Source organism: Hemitrygon akajei, chromosome 4, assembly GCF_048418815.1.
Source record: "Hemitrygon akajei chromosome 4, sHemAka1.3, whole genome shotgun sequence".
Classification (NCBI taxonomy): Eukaryota; Metazoa; Chordata; class Chondrichthyes; order Myliobatiformes; family Dasyatidae; genus Hemitrygon; species Hemitrygon akajei.
The window spans coordinates 7,484,867-7,511,636 of record NC_133127.1 but is presented as its reverse complement, the minus strand read 5'-3'; the positions used below and the strand labels follow the sequence as shown (position 1 = coordinate 7,511,636).

Genomic DNA, 26,770 nt, shown 5'->3' with positions numbered 1-26,770 from the left:
GGTCTTGTTCTATACTGGGACAGTTCTGGAAGTCAGTTTTTTCTACAATTTCTAAACCACTAAAAATTAATTTACAAACTAACAAATTAACTGTGCTTTTTGGAATAATTCCTCAAAATATCCACTCTATCTCTTTGTCTGACCAACATGTTATTGCATTTGTTACATTGATAGCTAGGAGGGCCATTCCATTGAAGTGGAAGGATGTGTCAGCTCCCACTTTGTCACAGTGTTTCTCTCAAGTGATGTTATGTCTTAGTTTGGAGAAAATTAGAAGTCGAATCTTTGAACCTATGTTTGATTTCAAGAAAAGATTTCATTTGCTTGCTATTATCATTTGAGTTAATTGAGAGATTTCCTTCACGATCTAATTGTACACTTTTGTATTTTTTTGCTGGCGGTTTGATGTTTATCTTTTTTTTTTAGAAGCTTTTTGTATAATGCATGGCTCCAGGGTTGACCACCCAATGTTTTTTTTCCTCTCACTTTCTTTTTCTTTAGTAGGGCTTTTTTTTTGTTCAGAAAAAAGTTTTCAATCCTTTAATATGAATGTATTTTTTTCCTTCTCTTTGAGGCATTGTAAGTGATGTTTACTTTGATGTACTCTTGTTAATTTTGGATTGATAATAAAAAGATTTGAAAAGAAAGAAAGGTTGAATAGTTTAGGACTTTATTCCTGGATTGTACGAGAATGAGCAGAGATATTATCAAGGTATACAAAATTATGAGGTATTAGAGTGGAAAATTATAGAACATAGAATATAGAAGAGGCCATTCAGCCCACAATGATGTGCTGAACCAGCCAAAGCAAATCAAAAACTCCTAAATACTAATCCCTCCTACCTACACCATGTGCATATCCCTCCATCTTACTTACATCTATGTACCTAGCTAAATGTATCTTAAAATACTCTAATGTATTTGCCTCTACCATCGCACCAGATAGCGCATTCCAGGTATCCATGACTCTGAGTAAAAAACTTACCTCTCCCATTACCTTGAATGCTATCCCCCCTCCAACCTTCAATGCATGCCCTCTGGAATTAGACAGTTCAACCCCAAGAATCCGATACTCTCTGTCCACTCTAGCTACGCCTTTCATATTCTTGTAAACCTCTATCAGATCTCCCCACAGCCTCCAATGCTCCAGAAAAAGCATTCCAAGTTTACCCAGCCTCTCATGATGCAACTTCCAAGTGAATCTCTTCTGCACCCTCCCCAAAGCCTCAACCTGCTTCCTATAGTGGGCTGACCAGAGCTGTCTGAAATATTCCAGAGGTGGCCTAATCAGTGTTTATAAAGTTGCAATAAAACCTCCGGACTTTTGAACTCTGTCTCAACTAATAAAAGCAACTCATTCCATAAGCCTACTTAACCACTTTATGAACCTGTGTAGCTACTTTCAAGGAGATCCAAACTTGGATCTGAAGATCTCTCTGCTCAGCAACAGTGTGAAGGACCTTGCCCTCAACAGTGTACTGTCTCTTTGCATTTGCCTCACATTTATCTGGTTTAAACTGCATCTGCCATTTCTCAGCCCATTTCTGCAACTGATCTATATCATGCTGTATTCTTTGCTAATCTTCTACACTATCCACAACGCTACCAATCTTGGAATCATCTGCACCTACTAATCTACATTTTCACCGAGGTCATTCATTTAAGTACATTACAAACTGCTGAGGTCCCAGCACAGATCCCTGTGGAACTCCACTAATTACAGTCCTCTAGCTCAAATAAGACCCTTCAATACGTTTAATGGGAATCTGGGGAAAACTTCTCCACTCAGAGGATAGTGCGAGTGTGGAAGGAGTTGCCCGTGAAGAAGTACATGGATGGGGAGGGCTATGAAGGGCTATGCTTTAGTGTGGCTAGATGGAACTAGGTAGAAGGCCAGGCCATCATGATTAAATGGGCCAAAGGGCCTCTTTCTGTGCTGTAATGCTCTATGACTCTATAACTGGCATCTCCTCATGGCAGAGGTTCAGAATTTTGTTAGATGTGTCTTGGAAGGATTGTTGACCCAATACATAGACAGACCAACTAGAGGTGAGGCCACATACAAAATAATTAAAGGAAAAAACAGTCAACGTTTCAGGCCAAGACCATTCATGAAACCTTTCATACTGGATCTAGTACTAGGGAATGAACCTGGTCAGATGACAGACCTATTAGCAGGCAAGAACTTTGTAGACTCTGACCACAACTTCCTGACCTTTAGCATAGTCATGAACAAGGATAGGAGCCAATGGTACAGGAGAGTATTTAAGTTGGGGGGAGGGCTACTTATGAGGGTATGAGGAAGATGAAACATGGGTGCATTAGTGGGAAGAGATGTTCTCAGGGAATTGAGCAATAGAAATGTAGAGACTGTTTGGGAAGCACTTGCATTGGGTTCCATTGAGGCAGGAGAATGATGGCAGGGTAAAGGAACCATGATTGTCAAGAGATGTGGTACATTTAGTGAAGAAAATGAAGGAAGCACAATTAAGCTTTAGGAAGCAAAGATCAGGCAGGGCAGACATTATGTAGACAGAAGGGATTAGTTTAGTTGGTCATTTGATGACTAGTTTAGTTGGTTTGACACAACATTATGGGCCGAACGGCCTGTTCCTGTGCTGTATTGTTCCATGTTCGTTGTTCTAAGGCTCATCACAATTATAAGGTAGTCAGGAAGGTGCATAGGAAGCATTTATTAGAGCTGGAAGGAGACATGAGAAGGCCTTGGTGAGTAGGATTGAGGCATTATAATGTGCATGAGGAATGGTAGGATGACAAGAGTGAGTGTCAGATCACTTAGGAATATGGAAGATTGTGTGCCTGGAGACAGAGGAGGCAGGAGTGGTCCTTAATCAATACTCTGCTTTCACTGATGGAATAAATATATTGATGAAAGTACAACGGCCAATGCAGAGCATCTCTATATCAGTTGGCTCACTCAGAAAGTCAGGGAACATGGGATCGACTGACACTTGGCAGCATAGATTTGGAATTGTCTCACCCACAGAAGGCAGAGATGGTAGTAGATGAGAGCACTCTGCCTGGAGATTGATGAGTAGAGCTGATCCAGGGGGATCTGTCTGGAAATTGATGATTAGAGCTCATCCACAAAAATCTGTTCTCTGGACCTCTGGACTTTGTGCTTTTTATAAATGATTTAGATGTGAAAATGGAGAGGTGGATTCATATGTTTGCAAGTAACACAAAGGTCCATGGATTTGGGGATAGGATAGAAGTTTGTTATTAGTTCATTGGGACATTGACAGGACACAGAATGAGTGGAAAAGTGACAGAATTCACACACCCAATAAGCACAAAGTGATTCTCTTTAGAAGGTCAAATTTGAAGGCAGAATACAGGGCTATTGGCAGGTTTCTTAGCAGTGTGGAGGAACAGGGGGACTTTGGGGTCCATGTCCACAGATCACTCCAAGGTGCTGTGCAGGCTGATAGGGTTTTTAAGAGGCGGTATGATGTATTGGGCTTCAGAAGTCCAGGAACTGAGTTCAAGAACAGTGACAAACAAGAGAAAATCTGCAGATGTTGGAAATCCGAGCAACACACACAAAATGCTGGAGGAAGCATCCATGGAAATTAGTATTTAACATTTCAGGCCAAGAGCCTTCAGCAGGTCTGCAGAAAAAAAGATGAACACTCAGAGTTAAAAGGTGTGGGGAGGGGAGGGAGAAACACAAGCTGATAGGTGAAACCTGGAGGTGGGGAAGGGGTGAAGTAAAGAGCTGGAAAGTTGATAGGTGAAAGAAGTACAGGGCTGGAGAAAGGAGAATCTGATAGAAGAGGACAGAAGGCCATGGAAGAAAGAAAAGTGGGAGGAGCAACAGAGGGAGGTGTTGGACAGGTAAGGAACAAAGCTGAGAGAGGGAAAAGGTGAAGGGGGGGGGGGTGTATTACCAGAAGTTTGAGAAATCTGGAAAGATGTAATAATAACAGAGTTGTCATGATGGGAGATTTTAAATTCCCAAATATCGATTGGCATTTCCCCAGACCAAGGAGTTTAGATGGGGTGGAGTTTGCTAGGTGTGTTCAGGAAGGCTTCTTGACACAATATGTAGATAATCCTACAAGAGGAGAGACTGTACTTGATTTGGTATTGGGAAATTAACATGGTCAGGTGTCAGATCTCTCAGTGGGAGAGCATTTGTGTTACATGAGCGTGGCGGTAGATGAACCCAAGTGCAGAACACGGGCACGGAGGCAGATTCGGGAGGCGTTATTGTGTAGCAAGCATGGAATTGGTATCCAGGAGCGATGCTAGACCTAGAAGTGGCAGTCCTAAGAACCACGAAACAAGGTTACTGACACTGGACTCGACCAACGAATTGGCAGCTCCTTGTTGTGATCACAGGGTTTTTATCCTGCATTTTCTGATGGAAAGCAGGTGTATGTAGTTAGTGGAACCTGGGAATGATTGGAAACTAAATGAGGGGATTGAGGCCCAATTCCTGAGGTAAATAGCAAGGTGGGGGGGATTGCCAGAAGGGACCATGACAATACCCCTCCCTCAATGGGAGCCTCCAGGCGATCATCCAGGCCTGTCTGGATGGTCCCAATTTAAGTCCTGGATGAGTGAAGGGTCTAGGATGAAGGAGCGGGGGACCCAGGAACGTTCTTTTGGACCGTACCCTTCCCAATCTACCAGGTATTGGAAACCTTTGCCCCTACGGCGCACATCCAGTAGTCTTCGGATGGTGTATGCCAGATGGTTGTTGATGATACGGGCAGGTGGGGGAGTCTCAGCCGGGGGACACAAGGGGTTGATGGAAACTGGCTTTAACTGGGAAACATGAAAAGTCGAGTGGATACACATAGGTCTTGGCAGTTTTAGGCGGACCGCTGCAGGATTGATAACACTTTCGACCTTGAGTGGTACCAGGAAGCGAGGGAGTTCTTGAGTGGGATGTCCTTGGATGAAAGCCACACCATCTGCCCCGGTTGGTACTCAGGCACCGGAGTCCACTGTAGGTCGGCCATCTTCTTATTGCGTTTTGTTGATCTGAGTAGGGCTGTGCGAGTCTCCTCCCAAACCTTAAGGCACCGATCGATATAGTCCTGAACCAACGGTACTGCAATCTCCTCTTCTTGCGCGGGGAACGGTGGGGGTTGGTACCCCAGGGAACACTCAAATGGAGACCTTCCAATTATAGAGCTCACCAGAGAGTTGTGGGCCTACTCAACCCACGGGAGGTGGTCGTTCCAGGTCGACGGGTTGTTTGCCGTTACACAACATAGTCTCACCTCCAGGTCTTGGTTGACCCATTCCGTCTGCCTGTTCCTCCACGGGTGGAAGTCGGATGACAGGCTGACCGATGCACCTAAGGCTTGACAGAAGGCCTTCCATACCTGCGAGGTGAACTGGGGACCTCGATTGGAGACGATGTCAGCGGGGATTCCGTGGAGGCGGAAGATGTGGTGGACAAGAAGATCTGTGGTTTCTTCAGAGGAAGGGAGTTTAGGGAGGGCTACGAAGTGCCTTAGAGAACTGGTCTACCACGGTGAGTACAGTGGTGTTCCCATGTGAAGTGGGTAGACCGGTGACGAAGTCTAGGGCAATGTGTGACCGGGGACGACCAGGGACAGGTAGAGGATGAAGTAAACCTGCAGGTGGCCGATGAGAGGCCCAGGCACAGATGGAACATGCCAAGGCATAGGAATGGGTACCTGCCTCCATGGACGGCCACCAAAAGTGCTTTTTCAGGAGCGCTAGTGTCCGATCACTCCCGGGGTGGCAAGCGAACCGAGACGTGTGCCCCCTTTGGAGAACCTGAAACCTGACGGAAACGGGCACAAGTAGGTGATTGCCAGGTCCATTGCTGGTGTCAGGGTCATCCCGTTGGGCTTCTTTTACTTTGGACTCGATCTCCCAAGTGAGGGTGGCAACCACGCGGGATGGTGGGAGGACAGTCCCTGGGCTGGAAGTGTCCTCCTTGGAGTCGTATTAGTGGGAGAGCGCGTCCGGCTTCCTGTTCTTGGACCCTGGACGGTATGTGAGGGAAAACTTGAACTGTCCAAAAAATAATGCCCAACGGGCCTGGCGGGAGCTCAAAAGTTTGACAGTCTGAATATACCCCACATGTTTATGATCAGTCCATACCACAAATGCTTGTTCTGCCCCCTCCAGCCACTGCCTCCATTCTTCCAATGCTAGTTTGACCGCCAGGAGTTCCCGATTCCCCACGTCGTAATTCCGCTCGGCGGGGTCAGTCGGCGAGAATAGAAGGCGCAGGGGTGAAGCTTTTTGTCTGAACTTGATCGCTGGGACAGGACTGCTCCTACTCTGGAGTCAGAGGCATCCACCTTGACAATGAATTGACAGGCTGGGTCCGGATGGACCAGTATGGGGACGGTGGTGAACCGCCTCTTCAGGTCGGTGAATGCCGTGTCAGCTTCAGAGTCCCAACAGAAAGGGGTAGTAGGTGAGGTAAGCCCCGGGTAAGGGGGGCCGCCACGCCACTGTAAATTGATAATTACACTCTCTGATCAATTGGCAGTAGAAGTTTGCAAACCCCAGGAATCATTGAAGTTGTTTGCAGGTCGTGGGCCTAGGCCATTTTTCCACTGCCCAGATCTTCTCGGGATCTGCTCTCATCTGCCCGCTCTCAATGATATAACCCAGGAAGCTGACCGAAGGAACGTGGAACTCACATTTCTCTGCCTTCACAAATAATTGGTTTTCCCACAGTCTCTGGAGGACTTGATGGACATGGTGAACGTGTTTTTGGGAGGTGCTGGAAAATATCAGGATATCATCGGGGTAAACGAATACGAACCGATTAATAAGGTCCCTCAGTACGTCATTAATGGGGGCTTGAAAAACGGAGGGAGCATTGGTGGGGCCAAATGGCATGACCAAATATTTGAAGTGGCCCAGAGGTGTTTTAAAGGCCATCTTCAACTCGTCCCCCTCCCTCACCCTGACTAGAAGGTAGGCATTACGAAGGTCCAGCTTTGAGAAGATGGTGGCTCCATGCAGTGGTTCAAAATCTGAACTAATGAGGGCTAGAGGGTACTTATTCTTAACTGTTATACTGTTCAGGCCTCTGTAATTAATACAGGGATGAAGCGACCCATCCTTCTTTTCTACAAAGATGAACCCGGCGCCTACCGGGGAAGATGAAGGTCTGATAATGCCCGCCGTGAGGGACTCGCTGATGTACTTCTCCATAGCCACTCTCTCCGGTCGGGATAGGGTAAAAAGGTGACTGATGGGTAGAGAGGCCCTGGGGAGAAGGTCGATGGCACAATCGTATGGGTGGTGCGGAGGTGGGGAAAGAGCCCGTTGTTTACTGAATACCGGTCCCAGGTCATGGTACTCGGTGGGGACTCAGGACAACTCGAGTGGTTCCAGGACAGGCAGAGTCACGGTAGCTTCCCTGGGAGATGGGGCTGACCGCAGACAGTTGGTGTGGCAAGACTGGCTCCATTTGGCTATCCTCCCAGTAGACCAGTGGATGTGGGGATTGTGTTGGGTCAGCCATGGGTACCCTAGAACTACCGGGGCTTGAGATGAATGAATGAGACTGAATTGTACCTCCTCCCAATGGTTGCCGGATAGGATGAAGGTCGGGGCGGCCTACAGTGGGTCACCTGAGCCAGCAGTTTTCCATCCGGGACCCGGGCCTCCAGGGGGGTAGTTAGTGGCTCGCGAGGTATTCCAACCTGGGAGGCTATGTCTTCAGATTGCCCTCGGCACCGGAATTCGCCAAAGCAGATAGGGACAGAGGCTGTCATTGGTAATTCGCGGTAGCCGGGATCTGCATCCGAGTCTGGGGGGCTGAAGGGAGTGTCGTCCGGCTCACCAGGACACCCTTTTTCACTGGTGAGCTCTCCCTTTTGGCCGCTGAGGGCAGGAGCTACACTGAGAGCGGTTGGGGGAGGGAGGCTGGCTGGGATTGATAAAGTGGACCGGGGGCTTCCCTGAGGAACGGGGCGACTGGTTCTTTTTCTCAGCTGCTCTTGAAGTCGATTATCTAATCTAGTGGCTAGTGAAATCAGACAGTCCAGACAGTCCATGTCGTCCCTCGCTGCCAGTTCATCCTTTATCTTGTCTGAGAGGCCCTGTCGAAACACCTCCTGTAGGGCCTTGTCATTCCACCCTGAGTCTGTGGCTAAGGTTCGGGACTCGATGGGATACCTTGCTACGCTTCGCAAACCCTGACAAAGAGTCAGCAAGCATTTAGTGGTGTCCTTACCGTAAATGGGTTGTTCGAAGACCTTCCTCATTTCAGCAACAAAGGAGGGGAAGGAGGAACAAACCGCTGGTCAGTTTTCCCATATCGCAGTTGCCCAGGCCAAGGCATCCCCTCGTAACAGCCCCATGATGTACGCAATCTTGGATTTATCTGAAGTGTAGGTATGTGGTTGTGGCTCAAAGACCAGAGAGCATTGCAAAGAGGAAGGCCGGCACCGTGGGGTTTGGGCTCGAGTACGTATGGCTCTCGAGGGGACTGTGTTGCTGATCCCAGAGCTGACGCCATTCCGAGTGGTGCGATTTGGATAGTCGGGATTCTTGGAGGGGACGGAGAAAGGGAAGCAGAAACTCGATCCACCTGCTCACTGACCTTCTGTACATTCATGGACAGTCTCCAAAGTTTTTCGTGACCTCCCTAAGTAGATGGTCATGGACGACTAGTAGGTAGCCCTGAATGTTGAGGTCCTATTGTATGGGATCCGTGTCCACTGGGTTCATAATGATCAGTTTGTTCTGTTACACGAGCGTGGCAATGGACGAACCCAAATGAAGAACATGGGCATGGAGGCAGAGTCGGGAGGCGTTATTGACGTGGTGAGAGTGGAATCAGTATCCAGGAGCGATGCTAGACTTAGAACAGGCAATACTAGGAACCATGAAACAAGGTTACTCACATCGAAGTCAACCAATGAACTGGCAGCTCCTTGTTGTGATCACAGGGTCTTTATCCTCCATTTTCTGTTGGAAAGCAGGTGTTTGTGGTTAGTGGAACCTGGGAATAATTGGAATCTAAACAAGGAGATTGAGGCCCAATCCCTGAGGTAAATAGCAAGGTGGGGGATTGCCAGAAGGGACCATGACAGTTTTGGAGATAGTGATCATAATTCTATCGCCTTTACAATAGCATTGGAGAGAGATAGGAACAGACAAGTTAGAAAGCATTTAATTGGAGTAAGGGGAATTATGAGGCTATCAGGCAGGAAATTGGAAGCTTAAATTGGAAACAGATGTTCTCTGGGAAAAGTATGGAAGAAATGTAGTAAATGTTCAGGGGATATTTTTGTGGAGTTCTGCATAGGTACGTTCCAATGAGACAGGGAAGTTACAGTAGGGTACAGGAACTGTGGTGTACAAAGGCTTTAATAAATCTCACCAAGAAGAAAAGAAAAACTTACCAAATGTTCAGAGAGCTAAGTAATGTTAGGGATCTAGAAGATTATAAGGCTAACAGGAAGGAGCTTAGAAAGGAAATTAGGAGAGCCAGAAGGGGCCATGAGAAGGCCTTGGCGGGCAGGATTAAGGAAAACCCCAAGGCATTCTACAAGTATGTGAAGAGCAAGAGGATAAGACATGAAAGAATAGGAGCTATCAAGTGTGACAGTGGGAAAGTGTGTATGGAAGCGAAGGAAATAGCAAAGGTTCTTAATGAATGCTTACTTCAGTATTCACTATGGAAAAGGATCTTGGTGATTGTAGGGATGACTTGTAGCAGACTGAAAAGCTTGAGCATGGAGAAATTAAGAAAGAGGATGCGCTGGAGCTTTTGGAAAGCATCAAGTTGGATAAGTCACTGGGACCGGATGAGATGTACCCCAGGCTACTGTGGAACGTGAGGGAGGAGATTGCTGAGCCTCTGGTGATGAACTTTGCATCATCAATAGGGACAGGAGAGGTTCCAGAGGATTGGAGGGTTGCAGAATTTGTTCCTTTATTCAAGAAAGGGAGTAGAGATAGCCCAGGAAATTATAGACCAGTGAGTCATACCTCAGTGGTTGGTAAGTTGATGGAGAAGATCTTGAGAGGCAGGATTTATGAACATTTGGAGAAGTATAATTTGATTAGGAATAGTCTGTATGGCTTTGTCAAGGGCAGGTCGTGCCTTACGATGCTGATTGAATTTTTTGAGGATGTGACTGAACATATTGATGAACATAGAGCAGTAGATGTAGTGTATATGGATTTCAGCAAGGTATTTGATAAGGTACACCATGCAAGGCTTATTGAGAAAGTAAGGAGGCATGGGATCCAAGGGGACATTGCTTTGTGGATCCAGAAGTGGCTTGCTCACAGAAGGCAAAGAGTGGTTGTAGATGGATCATATTCTGCTTGGAGGTCGGTGACCAGTGGTGTGCCTCAGGGATCTGTTCTGGGACCTCTACTCTACAAGATTTATATAAATGACCTGGATGAGGAAGTGGAGGGATGGGTTAGTTAGTTTGCCGATGACACAAGGGTTGTGGATAGTGTAAAGTGCTGTCAGAGGTTACAGCAGGACATTGATAGGATGCAAAACTAGGCTGAGAAGTGGCAGATGGAGTTCAACCCAGATAAGTGTGAAGTGGTTCATTTTGGCAGGTCAAATTTGATGGCAGAATATAGCACTAATGGTAAGACATTTGGCAGTGTGGAGGATCAGAAGGATCATGGGGTCTGAGTCCATAGGACGCTCAAAGCATCTGCGCAGGTTGACTCTGTGGTTAAGAAGGCGTACGGTGTATTGGCCTTCAATCGTGGAATTGAATTTAGGAGCTGAGAGATAATGTTGCAGCTATATAGAACCCTGGTCAGACCCCACTTGGAGTACTGTGCTCAGTTCTGTTCGCCTCACTACCAGAAGGATGTGGAAGCCATAGAAAGGGTGCAGAGGAGATTTACAAAGATGTTGCCTGGACTGGGGAGCATGCCTTATGAGAATAGGTTGAGTGAACTCGGCCTTTTCTCCTTGGAGTGACGGAGGAGGAGGGGTGACCTGATAGAGGTGTATAACATGATGAGAGGCCTTGATCGTGTGGATATTCAGAGGCTTTTTCCCAGGGCTGGAATGGTTGCCACAAGAGGACACAGGTTTAAGGTGCTGGGAGTAGGTACAGAGGAGATGTCAGGGATAAGTTTTTTACTCAGAGAGTGGTGAGTGCGTGGAATGGGCTGCCTGCGACAGTGGTGGAGGTGGATATGATAGGGTGTTTTAAGAGACTTTTGGATAGGTACATGGAGCTTAGAAAAATAGAGGGCTATAGGTAAGCCTAGTAATTTCTAAGGTAGGGACATGTTTGGCATAACTTTGTGGGCCGAAGGGCCTGTATTGTGCTGTTGGTTTTCTATGTTTCTATGTTTCTAAATTGATGTTCATGCCATCAGGTTTGAGGCTACCCAGACAGAATATAAGGTGTCCTTTCAACCTGACATTACGGCAGTGGAGGAGGCCATGGATAGGCATATTGGGATGGGAAGTTGAATTAAAATGGGTGGCCACTGGGAGATCCCGCCTTTTCTGGAGTGTATGTCATCGGCGATGCGGTCTCCCAATCTATGTCAGGACTCACCGATATACAGGAGACCACACCAGGTGCACCAGACACATTAAATGATCTCAACAGACTCACAGGTGAAGTATTGACTCACCTGGTAGGACAGTTTGGGTCCCTGAATGGTAGTGAGGGAGGAGGTGTAGGGTCAGGTGTGGCACTTGTTCCACTTGCAAGGGTAAGTGCCAGGAGGGAGATCAATGGGGAGAGACGAGTGGACAAGGGAGTCTCATAGGGAGAGATCTCTGTAGAAAGCAGAAAGTGAGGTGGAGGGAAAGGTGCGCTTGCTGGTGGTATCATGGAGATGGCAGAAATTACTGAGAATTATGTGCTGGACATGGAGGCTAGTGGGGTGAGAATGAGGGGAACCCTATCACTGGTAGGGTAGTGGCAGGGTGGAGTGAGCAGACGTGCATGAAATGGAAGAGATGCAGTTGAGTCCAACGTTGATGGTGGAGGAAGGGAGGCCCCTTCCTTTCAAGAGCAGCGAGGTATTATTGTAGCTCTATAAAACACTTTAGACCACACTTGGAACTTTGTGTTCAGTTCTGTTCACCTCATTATAAAAAGGATATGGAAGTTTAGAGAGGGTGCAGAAGAATATGCTGCCATAGTTAGACACCATAAATGTGGAAAATTTGAGTGAGCCAGGGCTTCTCTCTTCAGAGTGAAAGAGGATAAGAGTATAGTAAGACTGGCAGCCAGAACTTCCTTTCCATGGCAGCAACGGTCGATACCAGCAGACATCCATTTAAGGTGAGTGAAGAAGGTTTAGGGGAGATGTCAGTGATAGGATTTTTTTCCACAGAGAATGACAGCACACTTCATGGGGTGATAGTTGAGGCTGATTTCACAGGAAAATTTATCACACTTCCTGATAGATTCAAGTTACCAGGAATTCATCAGGTTCTCAGCACAAAATGTTAGTTGTTTATTCCCCTCCATAGATGCTGCCTGACTTGCTGACAATCCATCTTTGCAACTCACCAATTGGCTGCTGAATTGTGGTGTCACTTTGTGAATCGTGACATCACCTCTAGCTCTGTCACTGTTCTCTGTGCACGGACAGGCTCTATTGACATTCCGACTTTTATTTATTCACAGATGCTGCCCGAGCTGCAGATTATTTCAAGGATTCTCTGACCTTATCCAGGACACCATTCGCACGAACTCTGTTACACTCTCTCCAAAAGAAGTGCATCATTCAAGAGGTAAAGGAATTGGGTTTCTACACAATTCCCCTGGTGTGCTCTCAACTAGATTAGGTACAATCGTAGTCACCAATTTGCAGGTTCCCATGGTGACCTCCTGCTGACTGTACACAGTAAACACACTGCCAGGGCAAAAAGGCCTAACAGAGGCTCACCAGCCAGAGACACAGAAACAACCAGCCCAGTCATACGAGGACAGGAACTTGGGGGCTCAAGAGGGAGTTCAGGCACAGAGAAATATCACGGACAGGAATCCGGGAAATATAACAGATCCAGGAAATAGAACACAGGTTGGGTGAAAAATCCCACCACTTCAAAACACCAGTGTATCTGAGAAATTCAGGGGAAAACAAGGCCCCTTTAAGAAAGAGGAACACAGAACACAGGAGTACATTCAGACTCTGAGAGCAAATGGCGAGAGTTTCACCAGCTGGAAATTATGAATCTGATAAACTTAGCACCCCACAAATTGTAAAGAATTTGGGGCTACAGAATCATTATCCACACAAACTGTCACTGATGTCCGTGCGGAAGGTATTCCGGGATCAACTAGACAACAACAAATTAACCCAACCAGAAAATCTTCCTTGGAGATTTGTCCTCAGTATTCTCTCAGGAAATTCACTGACAGGGGATAGTGAATGGCCACCTGCTCAGTATTCAGACGGGAAGGACGATGACGATAATGAATTTAATGATTTCCTTGAAGTTACAACACCAGGGGATGGTGGGATAAATCCTCTGGATATCATTGCTGCCATTTTCCTCTGTTCTGACCACTTTCTCCAGCAGGAACTGATGCTGAAGATGTTTCTGTGCCAGATTGCATTACCCTTTCTGATGCCAGACACACACAGTCACCCCATGGACAAGGTGAGGGGAACCACAGAAGGGCCTGGTGCCACACTTCTCCTATGGGCCATGAGGCCCATTGTTAAAACATGGTGCCCACATTCTCCTACAGACAGCAGCCCTGTTGTGGAGGTGCCCATAGTGACAGCAGCCATGACAACGGTGTCCTTCCTCAGACTGGGAAGGTGCACAGTGTCCAAATCCCGAATCCTCAATCTCACCCTGAGTCAGGCACAGCTGCAGCAGAACATCTTCCTGCACTCTGAGATGGAATGTGGGAATGTGCCCCGCAGGATATCCGATGGAATGGCTGAGATCAGCTGGTATCTCCCTTCTGGGAAGAGTAACACGGATATTTTCCCAGAGGCCGCTGCATTCATTAACCTCCGAGGCGATGCTGAAACTTTCCAGGGAAACGCTCGGTTTCTGGCAAAAGTATCTGCTGCTCTCTTTATTTTCATTGATGTTATCGGTGAGAAGGAACGAGAATTCCTCACCTCTCTCACACAGTCAACAGCAAAACTCTTTCTCATAGTCAACACCCACATCAATCAGCAACACATAACCCCTGAGCAGGTGAAGAAACTGTTCAAAGATCTAAAGATAAAACGTCAACAATATCTTCTTCGGGCAAATGTAAATACAGACAAACTTGCCGAAAAGCTCCGTTTTCAGATCAAACAAGTAATTCTAAAGAGGGACAGGGACCAGCCCTTGCTGAGCCTGGAGCAAATGGCTGACATTGCAATGGAAAGTGGGATTGAGGTCGATGAATGTCAACATGAAATACAACGAGCCAAGGAACGTGCCTCTAAAGTACAGAGAAATCCTGACCCTGGACACCAAAGGGTATCAGAGGATCAAACTAATCCCAATCTCTACAACAACTTAAAGGGAATGGAAAGTGTTTTACCAGTTGGAAAGAACCAATGTGATAATTTTAGCATCCCACAAGTAGTGCAGGACTTGGGTTCAGAGGATCATTGTACCCACAAATCGTCACCAACATCCACACAGGATGTTTCCTGGGATACACTGGAGGACAGCAGAACAGCTCAAACAGGAACACTCCCTTGTCCCCTTCTCCAAGAGATCCCATCAGCCAATCCAATGGTGATGAATCCTGGACAGCAATGTGCTCAGTCCTCAGAAAGTGACAATGGTGAGGACAGGGATGAAGATTCTGTGGATGTGAAAAGACAAAGAGTTGATAAACATCATCCTCAAATACAAGAAGTAAAGGACCTGAGCTCAAAAGAAAAGAGAAAAACTGACCCTGGAGACCAGGCGGAGCCAGAGGATACATTCCATCATTATGAACACAATATCTCAAAGGGAAGGGGAAGAGCTTTATCAGATGGAAATAACAGGTCTGAGAATCTCAGAACAACAGAACTCATAAAAAATTTGCAATTACAGGATGATTATCCCCACAAACTGTCTATTCAGGTTATGCAGGAGGTGTCCCAGGATAAGCTAGAGGACAGCAAATCAACACGACCAGAAGATCATAGTTGGCAATTTCCCCAAAGGACCCTCACACCCAATTCACAGGCAAGGAATCCCGACTGGCCACCTGATCTGTCCTCAGAGGGTGAGGATGATGATGAAAAACTAAATGATATCCTGGAAGAGAGAGGGTCGAGGCTTTCTGGGATAAATCCTCTGGATTTCATTGCTGCCATTTTCCTCTGTGATGACCACTCTCTCCAGCAGGAGCTGATGCTGAAGATGTCTCTGTGCCAGTTTGCGTTACCCTTTCTGATGCCAGACACACACAGTCACCCCATGGACAAGGAGAGGGGACCCACAGAAGGGCCTGGTGCCACACTTCTCCTATGGGCCATGAGGCCCATTGTTAAAACATGGTGCCCACATTCTCCTACAGACAGCAGCCCCGTAGTGGAGGTGCCCATCGTGACAGCAGCCGTGCCAACGGTGTCCTTCCTCAGACTGGGAAGGTGCACAGTGTCCAAATCCCGAATCCTCAATCTCACCCTGAGTCAGGCACAGCTGCAGCAGAACATCTTCCTGCACTCTGAGATGGAAAGTGGGAATGTGCCCCGCAGGATATCTGATGGAATGGCTGAGATCAGCTGGTATCTCCCTTCTGGGAAGAGTAACACGGATATTTTCCCAGAGGCCGCTGCATTCATTAACCTCCGAGGTGATGCTGAAACTTTCCAGGGAATCGCTCGGTTTCTGGCAAAAGTATCTGCTGCTCTCTTTATTTTCATTGATGTTATCGGTGAGAAGGAACGAGAATTCCTCACCTCTCTCACACAGTCAACAGCAAAACTCTTTCTCATAGTCAACACCCACATCAATCAGCAACATATAACCCCTGAGCAGGTGAAGAAACTGTTCAAAGATCTAAAGTTACAACCTCAACAATGCATTGTTCGGACAAATTTAAATGCAAACAAACTTGCCGAAAAGCTCCGTTCTCAGATCAAACAAGTAATTCTAAAGAGGGACAGGGACCAGCCCTTGCTGAGCCTGGAGCAAATGGCTGACATTGCAATGGAAAGTGGGATTGAGGTCGATGAATGTCAACATGAAATACAACGAGCCAAGGAACGTGCCTCTAATGTACAGAGAAATCCTGACCCCGGACACCAAAGGGTATCAGAGGATCTAACTAATCCCAATCTCTACAAAAACTTAAAGGGAATGGAAAGTGTTTTACTAGTTGGGAAGAACCAATGTGATAATGTTAGCAACCCACAAGCAGTGAAGGATTTGGGTTCAGAAGATCATTGTACCCACAAATCGTCACCAACATCCACACAGGATGTTTCCTGGGATACAGTGGAGGACAGCAGAACAGCTCAAACAGAAAGGCTCCCTTGTCCCCTTCTCCAAAAGATCCCATCAGCCAATACAATGGTGATGAATCCTGGACAGCCATGTGCTCAGTCCTCAGAAAGTGACAATGATGAGGACGGGGATGAAGATTCTGTGGATGTGAAAAGACAAAGAGTTGATAAACATCATCCTCGAATACAAGAAGTAAAGGACCTGACCTCAAAAGAAAAGAGAAAAACTGACCCTGGAGACCAGGCGGAGCCAGAGGATACATTCCATCATAATGAACACAATATCTCAAAGGGAAGGGAAAGAGATTTATCAGATGGAAATAACAGGTCTGAGAATCTCAGAACAACAGAACTCATAAAAAATTTGCAATTACAGGATGACTATCACCACAAACTGTCTAGTCAGATTGTGCAGGAGGTGTCCCAGGATAAGCTAGAGGACAGCAAACCAACACGATCAGAAGATCATCCTTGGCAATTTCCCCAAAGGACCCTCACACCCAATTCACAGGCAAGGAATCCTGACTGGCCACCTGATCTGTCCTCAGAGGGTGAGGATGATGATGAAGAACTAAATGATATCCTGGAAGAGAGAGGGTCGAGGCTTTCTGGGATAAATCCTTTGGATTTCATTGCTGCCATTTTCCTCTGTGATGACCACTGTCTCCAGCAGGAACTGATGCTGAAGATGTCTCTGTGCCAGTTTGCATTACCCTTTCTGATGCCAGACACACACAGTCACCCCATGGACAAGGTGAGGGGACCCACAGAAGGGCCTGGTGCCACCCTTCTCCTATGGGCCATGAGGCCCATTGTTAAAACATGGTGCCCACATTCTCCTACAGACAGCAGCCCCATTGTGGAGGTGCCCATCGTGACAGCAGCCATGCCAACGGTGTCCTTCCTCAGACTGGGAAGGTGCACAGTGTCCAAATCCCGAATCCTCAATCTCACCCTGAGTCAGGCACAGCTGCAGCAGAACATCTTCCTGCACTCTGAGATGGAATGTGGGAATGTGCCCCGCAGGATATCCGATGGAATGGCTGAGATCAGCTGGTATCTCCCTTCTGGGAAGAGTAACACGGATATTTTCCCAGAGGCCGCTGCATTCATTAACCTCCGAGGTGATGCTGAAACTTTCCAGGGAATCGCTCGGTTTCTGGCAAAAGTATCTGCTGCTCTCTTTATTTTCATTGATGTTATCGGTGAGAAGGAACGAGAATTCCTCACCTCTCTCACACAGTCAACAGCAAAACTCTTTCTCATAGTCAACACCCACATCAATCAGCAACATATAACCCCTGAGCAGGTGAAGAAACTGTTCAAAGATCTAAAGTTACAACCTCAACAATGCATTGTTCGGACAAATTTAAATGCAAACAAACTTGCCGAAAAGCTCCGTTTTCAGATCAAACAAGTAATTCTAAAGAGGGACAGGGACCAGCCCTTGCTGAGCCTGGAGCAAATGGCTGACATTGCAATGGAAAGTGGGATTGAGGTCGATGAATGTCAACATGAAATACAACGAGCCAAGGAACGTGCCTCTAAAGTACAGAGAAATCCTGACCCTGGACACCAAAGGGTATCAGAGGATCAAACTAATCCCAATCTCTACAACAACTTAAAGGGAATGGAAAGTGTTTTACCAGTTGGAAAGAACCAATGTGATAATTTTAGCAACCCACAAGTAGTGCAGGACTTGGGTTCAGAGGATCATTGTACCCACAAATCGTCACCAACATCCACACGGGATGTTTCCTGGGATACACTGGAGGACAGCAGAACAGCTCAAACAGAAATGCTCCCTTGTCCCCTTCTCCAAGAGATCCCATCAGCCAATCCAATGGTGATGAATCCTGGACAGCCATGTGCTCAGTCCTCAGAAAGTGACAATGATGAGGACGGGGATGAAGATTCTGTGGATGTGAAAAGACAAAGAGTTGATAAACATCATCCTCAAATACAAGAAGTAAAGGACCTGACCTCAAAAGAAAAGAGAAAAACTGACCCTGGAGACCAGGCGGAGCCAGAGGATACATTCCATCATAATGAACACAATATCTCAAAGGGAAGGGGAAGAGCTTTATCAGATGGAAATAACAGGTCTGAGAATCTCAGAACAACAGAACTCATAAAAAATTTGCAATTACAGGATGATTATCCCCACAAACTGTCTATTCAGATTGTGCAGGAGGTGTCCCAGGATAAGCTAGAGGACAGCAAACCAACACGACCAGAAGATCATCTTTGGCAATTTCCCCAAAGGACCCTCACACCCAATTCACGGGCAAGGAATCCTGACTGGCCACCTGATCTGCCCTCAGAGGGTGAGGATGATGATGAAGAACTAAATGATATCCTGGAAGAGATTGGGTCGAGGCTTTCTGGGATAAATCCTCTGGATTTCATTGCTGCCATTTTCCTCTGTGATGACCACTCTCTCCAGCAGGAACTGATGCTGAAGATGTCTCTGTGCCAGTTTGCATTACCCTTTCTGATGCCAGACACACACAGTCACCCCATGGACAAGGTGAGGGGACCCACAGAAGGGCCTGGTGCCACCCTTCTCCTATGGGCCATGAGGCCCATTGTTAAAACATGGTGCCCACATTCTCCTACAGACAGCAGCCCCATTGTGGAGGTGCCCATCGTGACAGCAGCCATGCCAACGGTGTCCTTCCTCAGACTGGGAAGGTGCACAGTGTCCAAATCCCGAATCCTCAATCTCACCCTGAGTCAGGCACAGCTGCAGCAGAACATCTTCCTGCACTCTGAGATGGAATGTGGGAATGTGCCCCGCAGGATATCCAATGGAATGGCTGAGATCAGCTGGTATCTCCCTTCTGGGAAGAGTAACACGGATATTTTCCCAGAGGCCGCAGCATTCATTAACCTCCGAGGCGATGCTGAAACTTTCCAGGGAAATGCTCGGTTTCTGGCAAAAGTATCTGCTGCTCTCTTTATTTTCATTGATGTTATTGGTGAGAAGGAACGAGAATTCCTCACCTCTCTCACACAGTCACCAGCAATACTCTTTCTCATAGTCAATACCCAGATCAATCAGCAACACATAACCCCTGAGCAGGTGAAGAAACTGTTCAAAGATCTAAAGTTACAACCTCAACAATGCATTGTTCGGACAAATTTAAATGCAAACAAACTTGCCGAAAAGCTCCGTTCTCAGATCAAACAAGTAATTCTAAAGAGGGACAGGGACCAGCCCTTGCTGAGCCTGGAGCAAATGGCTGACATTGCAATGGAAAGTGGGATTGAGGTCGATGAATGTCAACATGAAATACAACGAGCCAAGGAACATGCCTCTAAAGAACAGAGAAATCCTGACCCCGGACACCAAAGGGTAGCAGACGATCTAACTAATCCCAATCTCTACAAAAACTTAAAGGGAATGGAAAGTGTTTTACCAGTTGGAAAGAACCAATGTGATAATTTTAGCAACCCACAAGCAGTGAAGGATTTGGGTCCAGAGGATCATTGTACCCACAAATCATCACCAACATCCACACAGGATGTTTCCTGGGATACACTGGAGGACAGCAGAACAGCTCAAACAGAAACGCTCCCTTGTCCCCTTCTCCAAGAGATCACATCAGCCAATCCACTAGTGATGAATCCTGGACAGCCATGTGCTCAGTCCTCAGAAAGTGACAATCATGAGGATGAGGATGAAGATTCTGTGGATGTGAAAAGACAAAGAGTTGATAAACATCATCCTCGAATACAAGAAGTAAACGACCTGACCTCAAAAGAAAAGAGAAAAGCTGACCTTGGAGACCAGGTGGAGCCAGAGGATACATTTCATCGTAACGAACACAATATCTCAAAGGGAAGGGAAAGAGATTTACCAGATGGAAATAACAGGTCTGAGAATCTCAGAATACCACAACTCATAAAGGATCTGGGATTGCAGGATCATTATCCTCACAAACTGTCCTTTAAGACCATGCGGGAGGTATCCCAGGATAAACTGCAGTACAGCAAACCAACACGAGCAGAAGATCTTCCTTGGCGATTTCTCCAAAGGATCCTCGCAGCTAATTTGCTGGCAAGGAATCTTGAATGGCCACCTGATCTGTCCTCGGATGGTGATGATGATGTTTCTGAAGAACAAAATGATACCCTGGAAGAGAATGAGCCAAGTGTTCCTGTGCTAAATCCTCTGGATATCATTACTGCCATTTTCCTCTGTTCTGACCACTTTCTCCAGCAGGAACTGATGCTGAAGATGTCCCTGTGCCAGTTTGCATTACCCGTTCTGATGCCAGATACACGCAGTCACCCCATGGACAAGGAGAGGGGACCCACAGTAGGGCCTGGTGCCACACTTCTCCTATGGGCAATGAGGCCCATTGTTAAAACATGGTGCCCACATTCTCCTACAGACAGCAGCCCCATTGTGGAGGTGCCCATCGTGACAGCAGCCGTGCCAACGGTGTCCTTCCTCAGACTGGGAAGGTGCACTGTGTCCAAATCCCGAATCCTCAATCTCACCCTGAGTCAGGCACAGATGCAGCAGAACATCTTCCTGCACTCCGAGATGGAATGTGGGAATGTGCCCCGCAGGATATCCGATGGAATGGCTGAGATCAGCTGGTATCTCCCTTCTGGGAAGAGTAACACTGATATTTTCCCAGAGGCTGCAGCATTCATTAACCTCCGAGGAGATGCTGAAACTTTCCAGGGAAATGCTCAGTTTTTGGCAAAAGTATCTGCTGCTCTCTTTATTTTCATTGATGTTATCGGTGAGAAGGAACGAGAATTCCTCACCTCTCTCACACAGTCAACAGCAAAACTCTTTCTCATAGTCAACACCCACATCAATCAGCAACACATAACCCGTAAGCAGGTTGTGAAAATTTTCAAAGATCGAAAGAAAGAGGATCCACAATGGATTGTTCGGGCAAATGTAAATGAGGCAAAACTTGTGGAAAAGCTCCGTTCTCAGATCAAGCAAGTAATTCTAAAGAGGGACAGGGACCAGACCTTGCTGAGCCTGGAGAAAATGGCTGACATTGCAATGGAAAGTGGTATTGAAGTTGATGAATGTCAACATGAAATACAACGAGCCATGGAATTGATCTCTAAACTGGGCTGTCTTGACTTAGGAGACATTACTGGGTATAAAAGGAGAGTGTTGCCCTTTCATGGAGAGCCCTGGCAAGGGTTGTCTAAAGTTGAAAAAGAAATGTCTCGGATGATGCACCGTGGGAACAAAACCACAGAAGTGTATAAACACGAACTGGAGCAGCAAAAGAACAGAATCCGGGAAGCTCAGCTCAGACAAAGTCTGTCGGAAGAGATGCGGCTGTTCATTGAACACCTCACCAGTCATGTTGGGGTTGACAGAGCCATTTCCCTACAGTGGCTGAAGCTGGAACTGGACAGTAAATCACGGGAAATTATGGCAAGATTGCGTAGAATTTATAAAGAACTGTGCAAAGACTCAAAGCAGAAGGTGAATGAACTGAAGGAGTTGGATCAGGAGATGTCTGATAGTTCCCTGGGACTCGAGCATTTCATGAGGGAATTTGGCCAGGTTTATGAACTTTCAGTGACACGACACAATGACACCCGAAGGACACAGATCCACCCAAAGGTGTCGCAGTTTCCGGGTGTTGCTGCTGATCTGTTGCTGGAAGGGTTCCCACTGGAGCTCATCGATGGAGATGTTTCTAACGTTCCCATTCCATGGATCACTGCCGTACTCACAGAAGTTGCCAACAAAGTGGGAAGAGCTTGCCGAGTGTTTGTGCTGACGGTGATTGGAGTTCAGAGCACGGGCAAATCCACACTCCTCAACACAATGTTCTGTTTGCGGTTTGCTGTGAGCAGCGGTCGATGTACTCGAGGGGCCTACATGCAGTTGATCAAAGTCACAGGGAGCCTGGCCGAGGAGCTGGGCTGTGAGTTCATCCTGGTCATTGACACAGAGGGGCTGAGAGCCCCAGAACTCGGAACACTGACAGACAGCTATGAGCACGACAATGAGCTAGCAACGTTCGTGGTTGGATTAAGCAACTTAACGTTGGTAAACATCGGGATGGAAAATCTGTCAGAGATGAAAGATATTTTACAGATTGTTGTTCATTCCTTAATCCGCATGAGGGAGACAGGGAAAGGGCCAAAGTGTGTATTTGTGCACCAGAATGTCGGCGATGTGAGTGCGCACGATCAGAATCTGAGAGGCCGTCAGAAACTCCTGGAACAGCTGGATAAGATGACAGAGGCTGCAGCAAAGCTGGAGAAGGTAGACCGAGTAACGTTCCGTGATGTGATGGACTATGATGCTGACAAGGACAACTGGTACATCCCTGGTCTGTGGCATGGTACACCCCCAATGGCTGCAGTCAACATCGGTTACAGTGAACACGTCTCCCAACTGAAGAAGAACCTAATTCAGTGTCTAATCCAACAGAGTAAAAGCCAAGGAGCTTTCGCTATCCCGGACTTTATCAAATGGATGGCTGGGCTTTGGGAGCAGGTGAAACACGAAAATTTCATTTTCAGCTTCCAGAACAGTCTGGTCGCAGAGGCTTACAACCACCTCTCCTTGAAGTACAAGGACTGGGAGTGGGAACTCCGCAAATTCACTCACTGCTGTGGAAGTGAGGCTGAAAACAGAATCAGCAATGCCAAAGAAAATCTCATTGAATTGCTCCGTAATCTGGAGGGGGAGATGAGGACAGAGATGACCAAAAGGGAGGGTGACACTCTGGATAAACTACAAGCTCTGTATGAAAGTGGGGCTGATAACATATATCTGATGGAGAAATACAGAGAGGAATTTAAGCTCAGCATCTCCAGTTTATGCAGCCAACTTCTGCACAATTCAATACAGAGATGTAGAGATGCCGTGAATAGACAGAAGGGACTGCAGGAAGTGGATGATATTTGTAATAACGTTCACAAGAAGATTGGAGAACAAGTCAAGGGGCTTTTATGGAAGTGTAAAGCAACAAATCAGGTGTTGGATCAACAGAAAGTTCAAAAAGAATTTGAAAAAATGTGGAAAAATACACTCTCTCAGCTGGAGTATCACCCCTGCAGCGAAAAAAACATTGAACAGGAGATTGAAAATTGTCTCAGAGAGGAAACAAAAACTCAAGGGAGAGTGATTAATGAAAGGTTAAAAAGTAAACATCTCTCTGAATTGGGGACCCAGTACTTTCAGTTTCAAAAGAAACATATCAACATGCCATATTGGAAATGGGGTACAAGTAGATTCATTCCATCCATATTGAAATCAGATCTCGATGAAGCAGCAAAGATTACAAAGCTCATCGAGGATGAATGCAGACATTGGATCACTGACATCACAAAAAAGGACATGGATTATGACAGCGAATATTGCAATGAACTTTTCAACATGATAGAGGGAAAAGTTGACAATATTTCACATCAATACTTTTCAATGACTGAGGGTTTCAAGGCAGAGTTTAAACTTCACCTGTGTGGTTATGCTGTACCAAGATTCCAGGAGATGCACGTAAGGTTTATCCACAAACACGACCCACGGAGAAGACTGGAAAACATGAAAGATCAATACTTTGATCTCTTTATGGATATTTACACAGAGCAGGATGAGAACCAGAGACAAGCAGAACGATTCGTAAAAACATGTTTCTTGCCAGCTGTCCGAGACGCCACCCTCAAGAGCCTCAGTGTGAAAATTGTGGATGATATGAAAAACCATGACCCTGAGCGAAAGTACAGTCTCCGCAACAACTTCACTGTGGCCCTCCTGGTCCACCTGAAACAAAAACATCAATTTGATAAATATCTCCAGTACATCAGAGACTTTGAGAATTTTGCCAAAGACTGGCTCCATCAGCAAGTTATTGAACACTGCAAGACAGAACGCGAGGGAGAGAGCACATTTACCCATCTGGCTAAAAAAATCATCACAGAGATCACTGGACAAGCTAAGGACATTGTTCAGGATGCAGTAACGCAGAACTTTGCTGGAAATGCTCAGAGCTTCCTAAACACGTTTGTTGAAAAGTTAAACACAAGAATCTCAATGCCCAAAGATGAGATGAAACTCATTCTGTTTCAGAGTGGCAGTGATGGCAAGAAATGGGCAGAGGCAATTCTGGCATGTGTTGAAGAGGTGGAGCAGGATCTCCTCCATGAGGTAAAAGGCTGGGATGTGAAAGCAAGGATTGAAGAATTTTCTATTAAACCCAGGGAGGAGTTGTTCAAAGGGCTATTCAATTGTACAAAGAAATGTCCTTTCTGTGGGGTTTTTTGTGATTCAGAGACCCCGGTACACTCACAACACTCCTGTAAACAGCACAGACCTGAAGGACTCAACAGATATCGATGGATAACCAGTGAACGTCTTGTAATGGATATCTGCACAGCTTCAGTCGCAAGTGATGGAAAATTCCGAAATAAAGACACAAATGGGGAATTCCATCCCTACAAGGATTATCAAGAAGTCAATGATTATTACAATTCCTGGATTATCCAACGGGACATTTCTGCACAGGCAGCATCCTATTGGAAGAAGGTTTTCTACACTTTCAATCAGCAGTTTGCTGATGAATACGGAGCAAAGCCTGCAGAGATCGATGAAAGCTGGAACATTGACTGGGATGTGGTGAGGGAAGAAATGAACAAGACGTATAATACAAACATTCAGTCTTGGTAATGTCTCTTTAAATGGCATTACTCAGTGAGAGACAGACAAAGGGAAACTGTCTGCCTCAGGATTGGGCAGAGTAAATCACAGTGTGTTCAAATTCAAATCCAATCACAATCATCAAAAGAATTAGCAGAGCAGAAGAAATGTTCATGGTTCTGCCCTCATGGTCAATAAAGTCCTCACCTATTCACCCTTTCCCCATAACTCAGGTTCTCAAGTCCTGGCAATATCTTTGTAAATTGTCTCTGCTCTCTTTCAAGTTTATTAATAACTTTCCTGTAGGTAAATGGCCAGAAAAGCATATAATACTCCAGATTAGGCCTCTCCAAAGTGTTGTACAACTTCCAAATCCAAACTCCTGTACTTAGTGCCTTGGTTAATGAAGGACAATGCACCAAACACTCTCTTTATGACCCGATGTACCTGTGATGCCACTTTCAATGATGGCTCTCTATTTCCATGTCCCTTTGTTCAACATCAACACTATTTCCCACCCTTATCCCGATATCCCTGATCCCTCTCATTCCCAGAAATCTGTTGATCTTGTGTTGAGCCCAACCAGTCCCGGAGCCTCTCTCTGCAGCTCCAGGGTTGAGAACCCCAATGATTCATCATCCTGAGTGAAGATGTCTCTCCTCACATCAGTTCCAGATGCCCTCCCTCTCATTCTGCCCTCTCACTCTGGACCCCTCTGTCACAGAGACCATCTTCCTTGTCTATACCCTGTGAAGCCTCTCAGGATTTTACATCACCAGGTCCTGCCTCATTCTTCCAAACTGTCAGGAGTCAGTGGCCAGCCGACTCAGTCTCTCCTCATATGTCAGAGCCACCATCCCAGGAACCGGTCAGGTGAAGCTTTGAGCTCTCCCCCTGTGCCGGGTACATCTTTAACAGACAAGGACACTCACCCTTTCCCCGGTACCCTGGGTGCAGTCACACCGAGACTCTCTATAGTCACAGTGAGTCATCATTCCTCAAATCCCCTTGCATTAAAGGCCAACGTTTCCATCTTACCTGCCTGCTTTCTGTGCATGTTGGCTGCCAGTGACCGGTGTACAAGGTCACCCAGGTCCCTGTGAATACAACATTCCCCAGTCCCTCATAATTTAAACAATGGTCAGTGTTTCTGTTTCTCTCCCCATTTTCTACATCTGCCCTGCTGTTGCCCTCTCACTTATTGTCTTTATCCCCTTGCAGCCTCTTTGCCCCTCATCTCTACTCACTTTCCCATTTCAGTAAACTTGGAAATGTTACTTTTGGTCTCCTCAGGCAAATGATTGACTGTGAATAACTGGGGTCCAAGCACTGATCCCTGTCTGAGACACCCCACGGATCATAAACCAGTCATGTGAGAAGGACCCATTCCTTCCTACCATTTCCTTTCTCTATATTAACCAATGTTCAGTCCATGCTGGAAATCTCCCCCAGTTCCAAGTGCTCTTGTCTTCTCTCCCCAACTGCATGTGCTCTGAAATTGTTCATCAACCTCCAGTGAGAGACCTTCTCAATAACCTTCTGAAAATCCAAATAAATCACATCTACTGGTTCCCGCTGAACAACTTCACTTGATACTTCCCCAAAGACCTCCAAAAGACCAGTCAAATGTGACTTCCATTTCATTAATGCAGTCTGACTGGACTCACTCATAATATTTTCCAATGACCTTGATATGACATCCTTCGTTATAGATTCCACCATTTCTCCGAATGC

At 46.4% G+C, this 26,770-nt stretch overlaps 1 protein-coding gene across 1 annotated transcript in view; it reads left to right on the top strand.

Moving 5' to 3' along the window:
- The window catches only part of LOC140726101 (uncharacterized), a 129,302-nt gene extending 103,572 nt beyond the window's left edge, over window positions 1–25,730 (top strand). The window contains exons 6-7 of the mRNA XM_073042055.1: window positions 12,618–14,507; window positions 15,948–25,730. Coding sequence (XP_072898156.1) covers window positions 13,136–14,507; window positions 15,948–25,066 — 10,491 coding nt within the window. The 5' untranslated portion in view covers window positions 12,618–13,135 and the 3' untranslated portion in view covers window positions 25,067–25,730. The remainder of the gene's footprint in view (window positions 1–12,617; window positions 14,508–15,947) is intronic.
- Window positions 25,731–26,770: the final 1,040 nt, after the last annotated feature.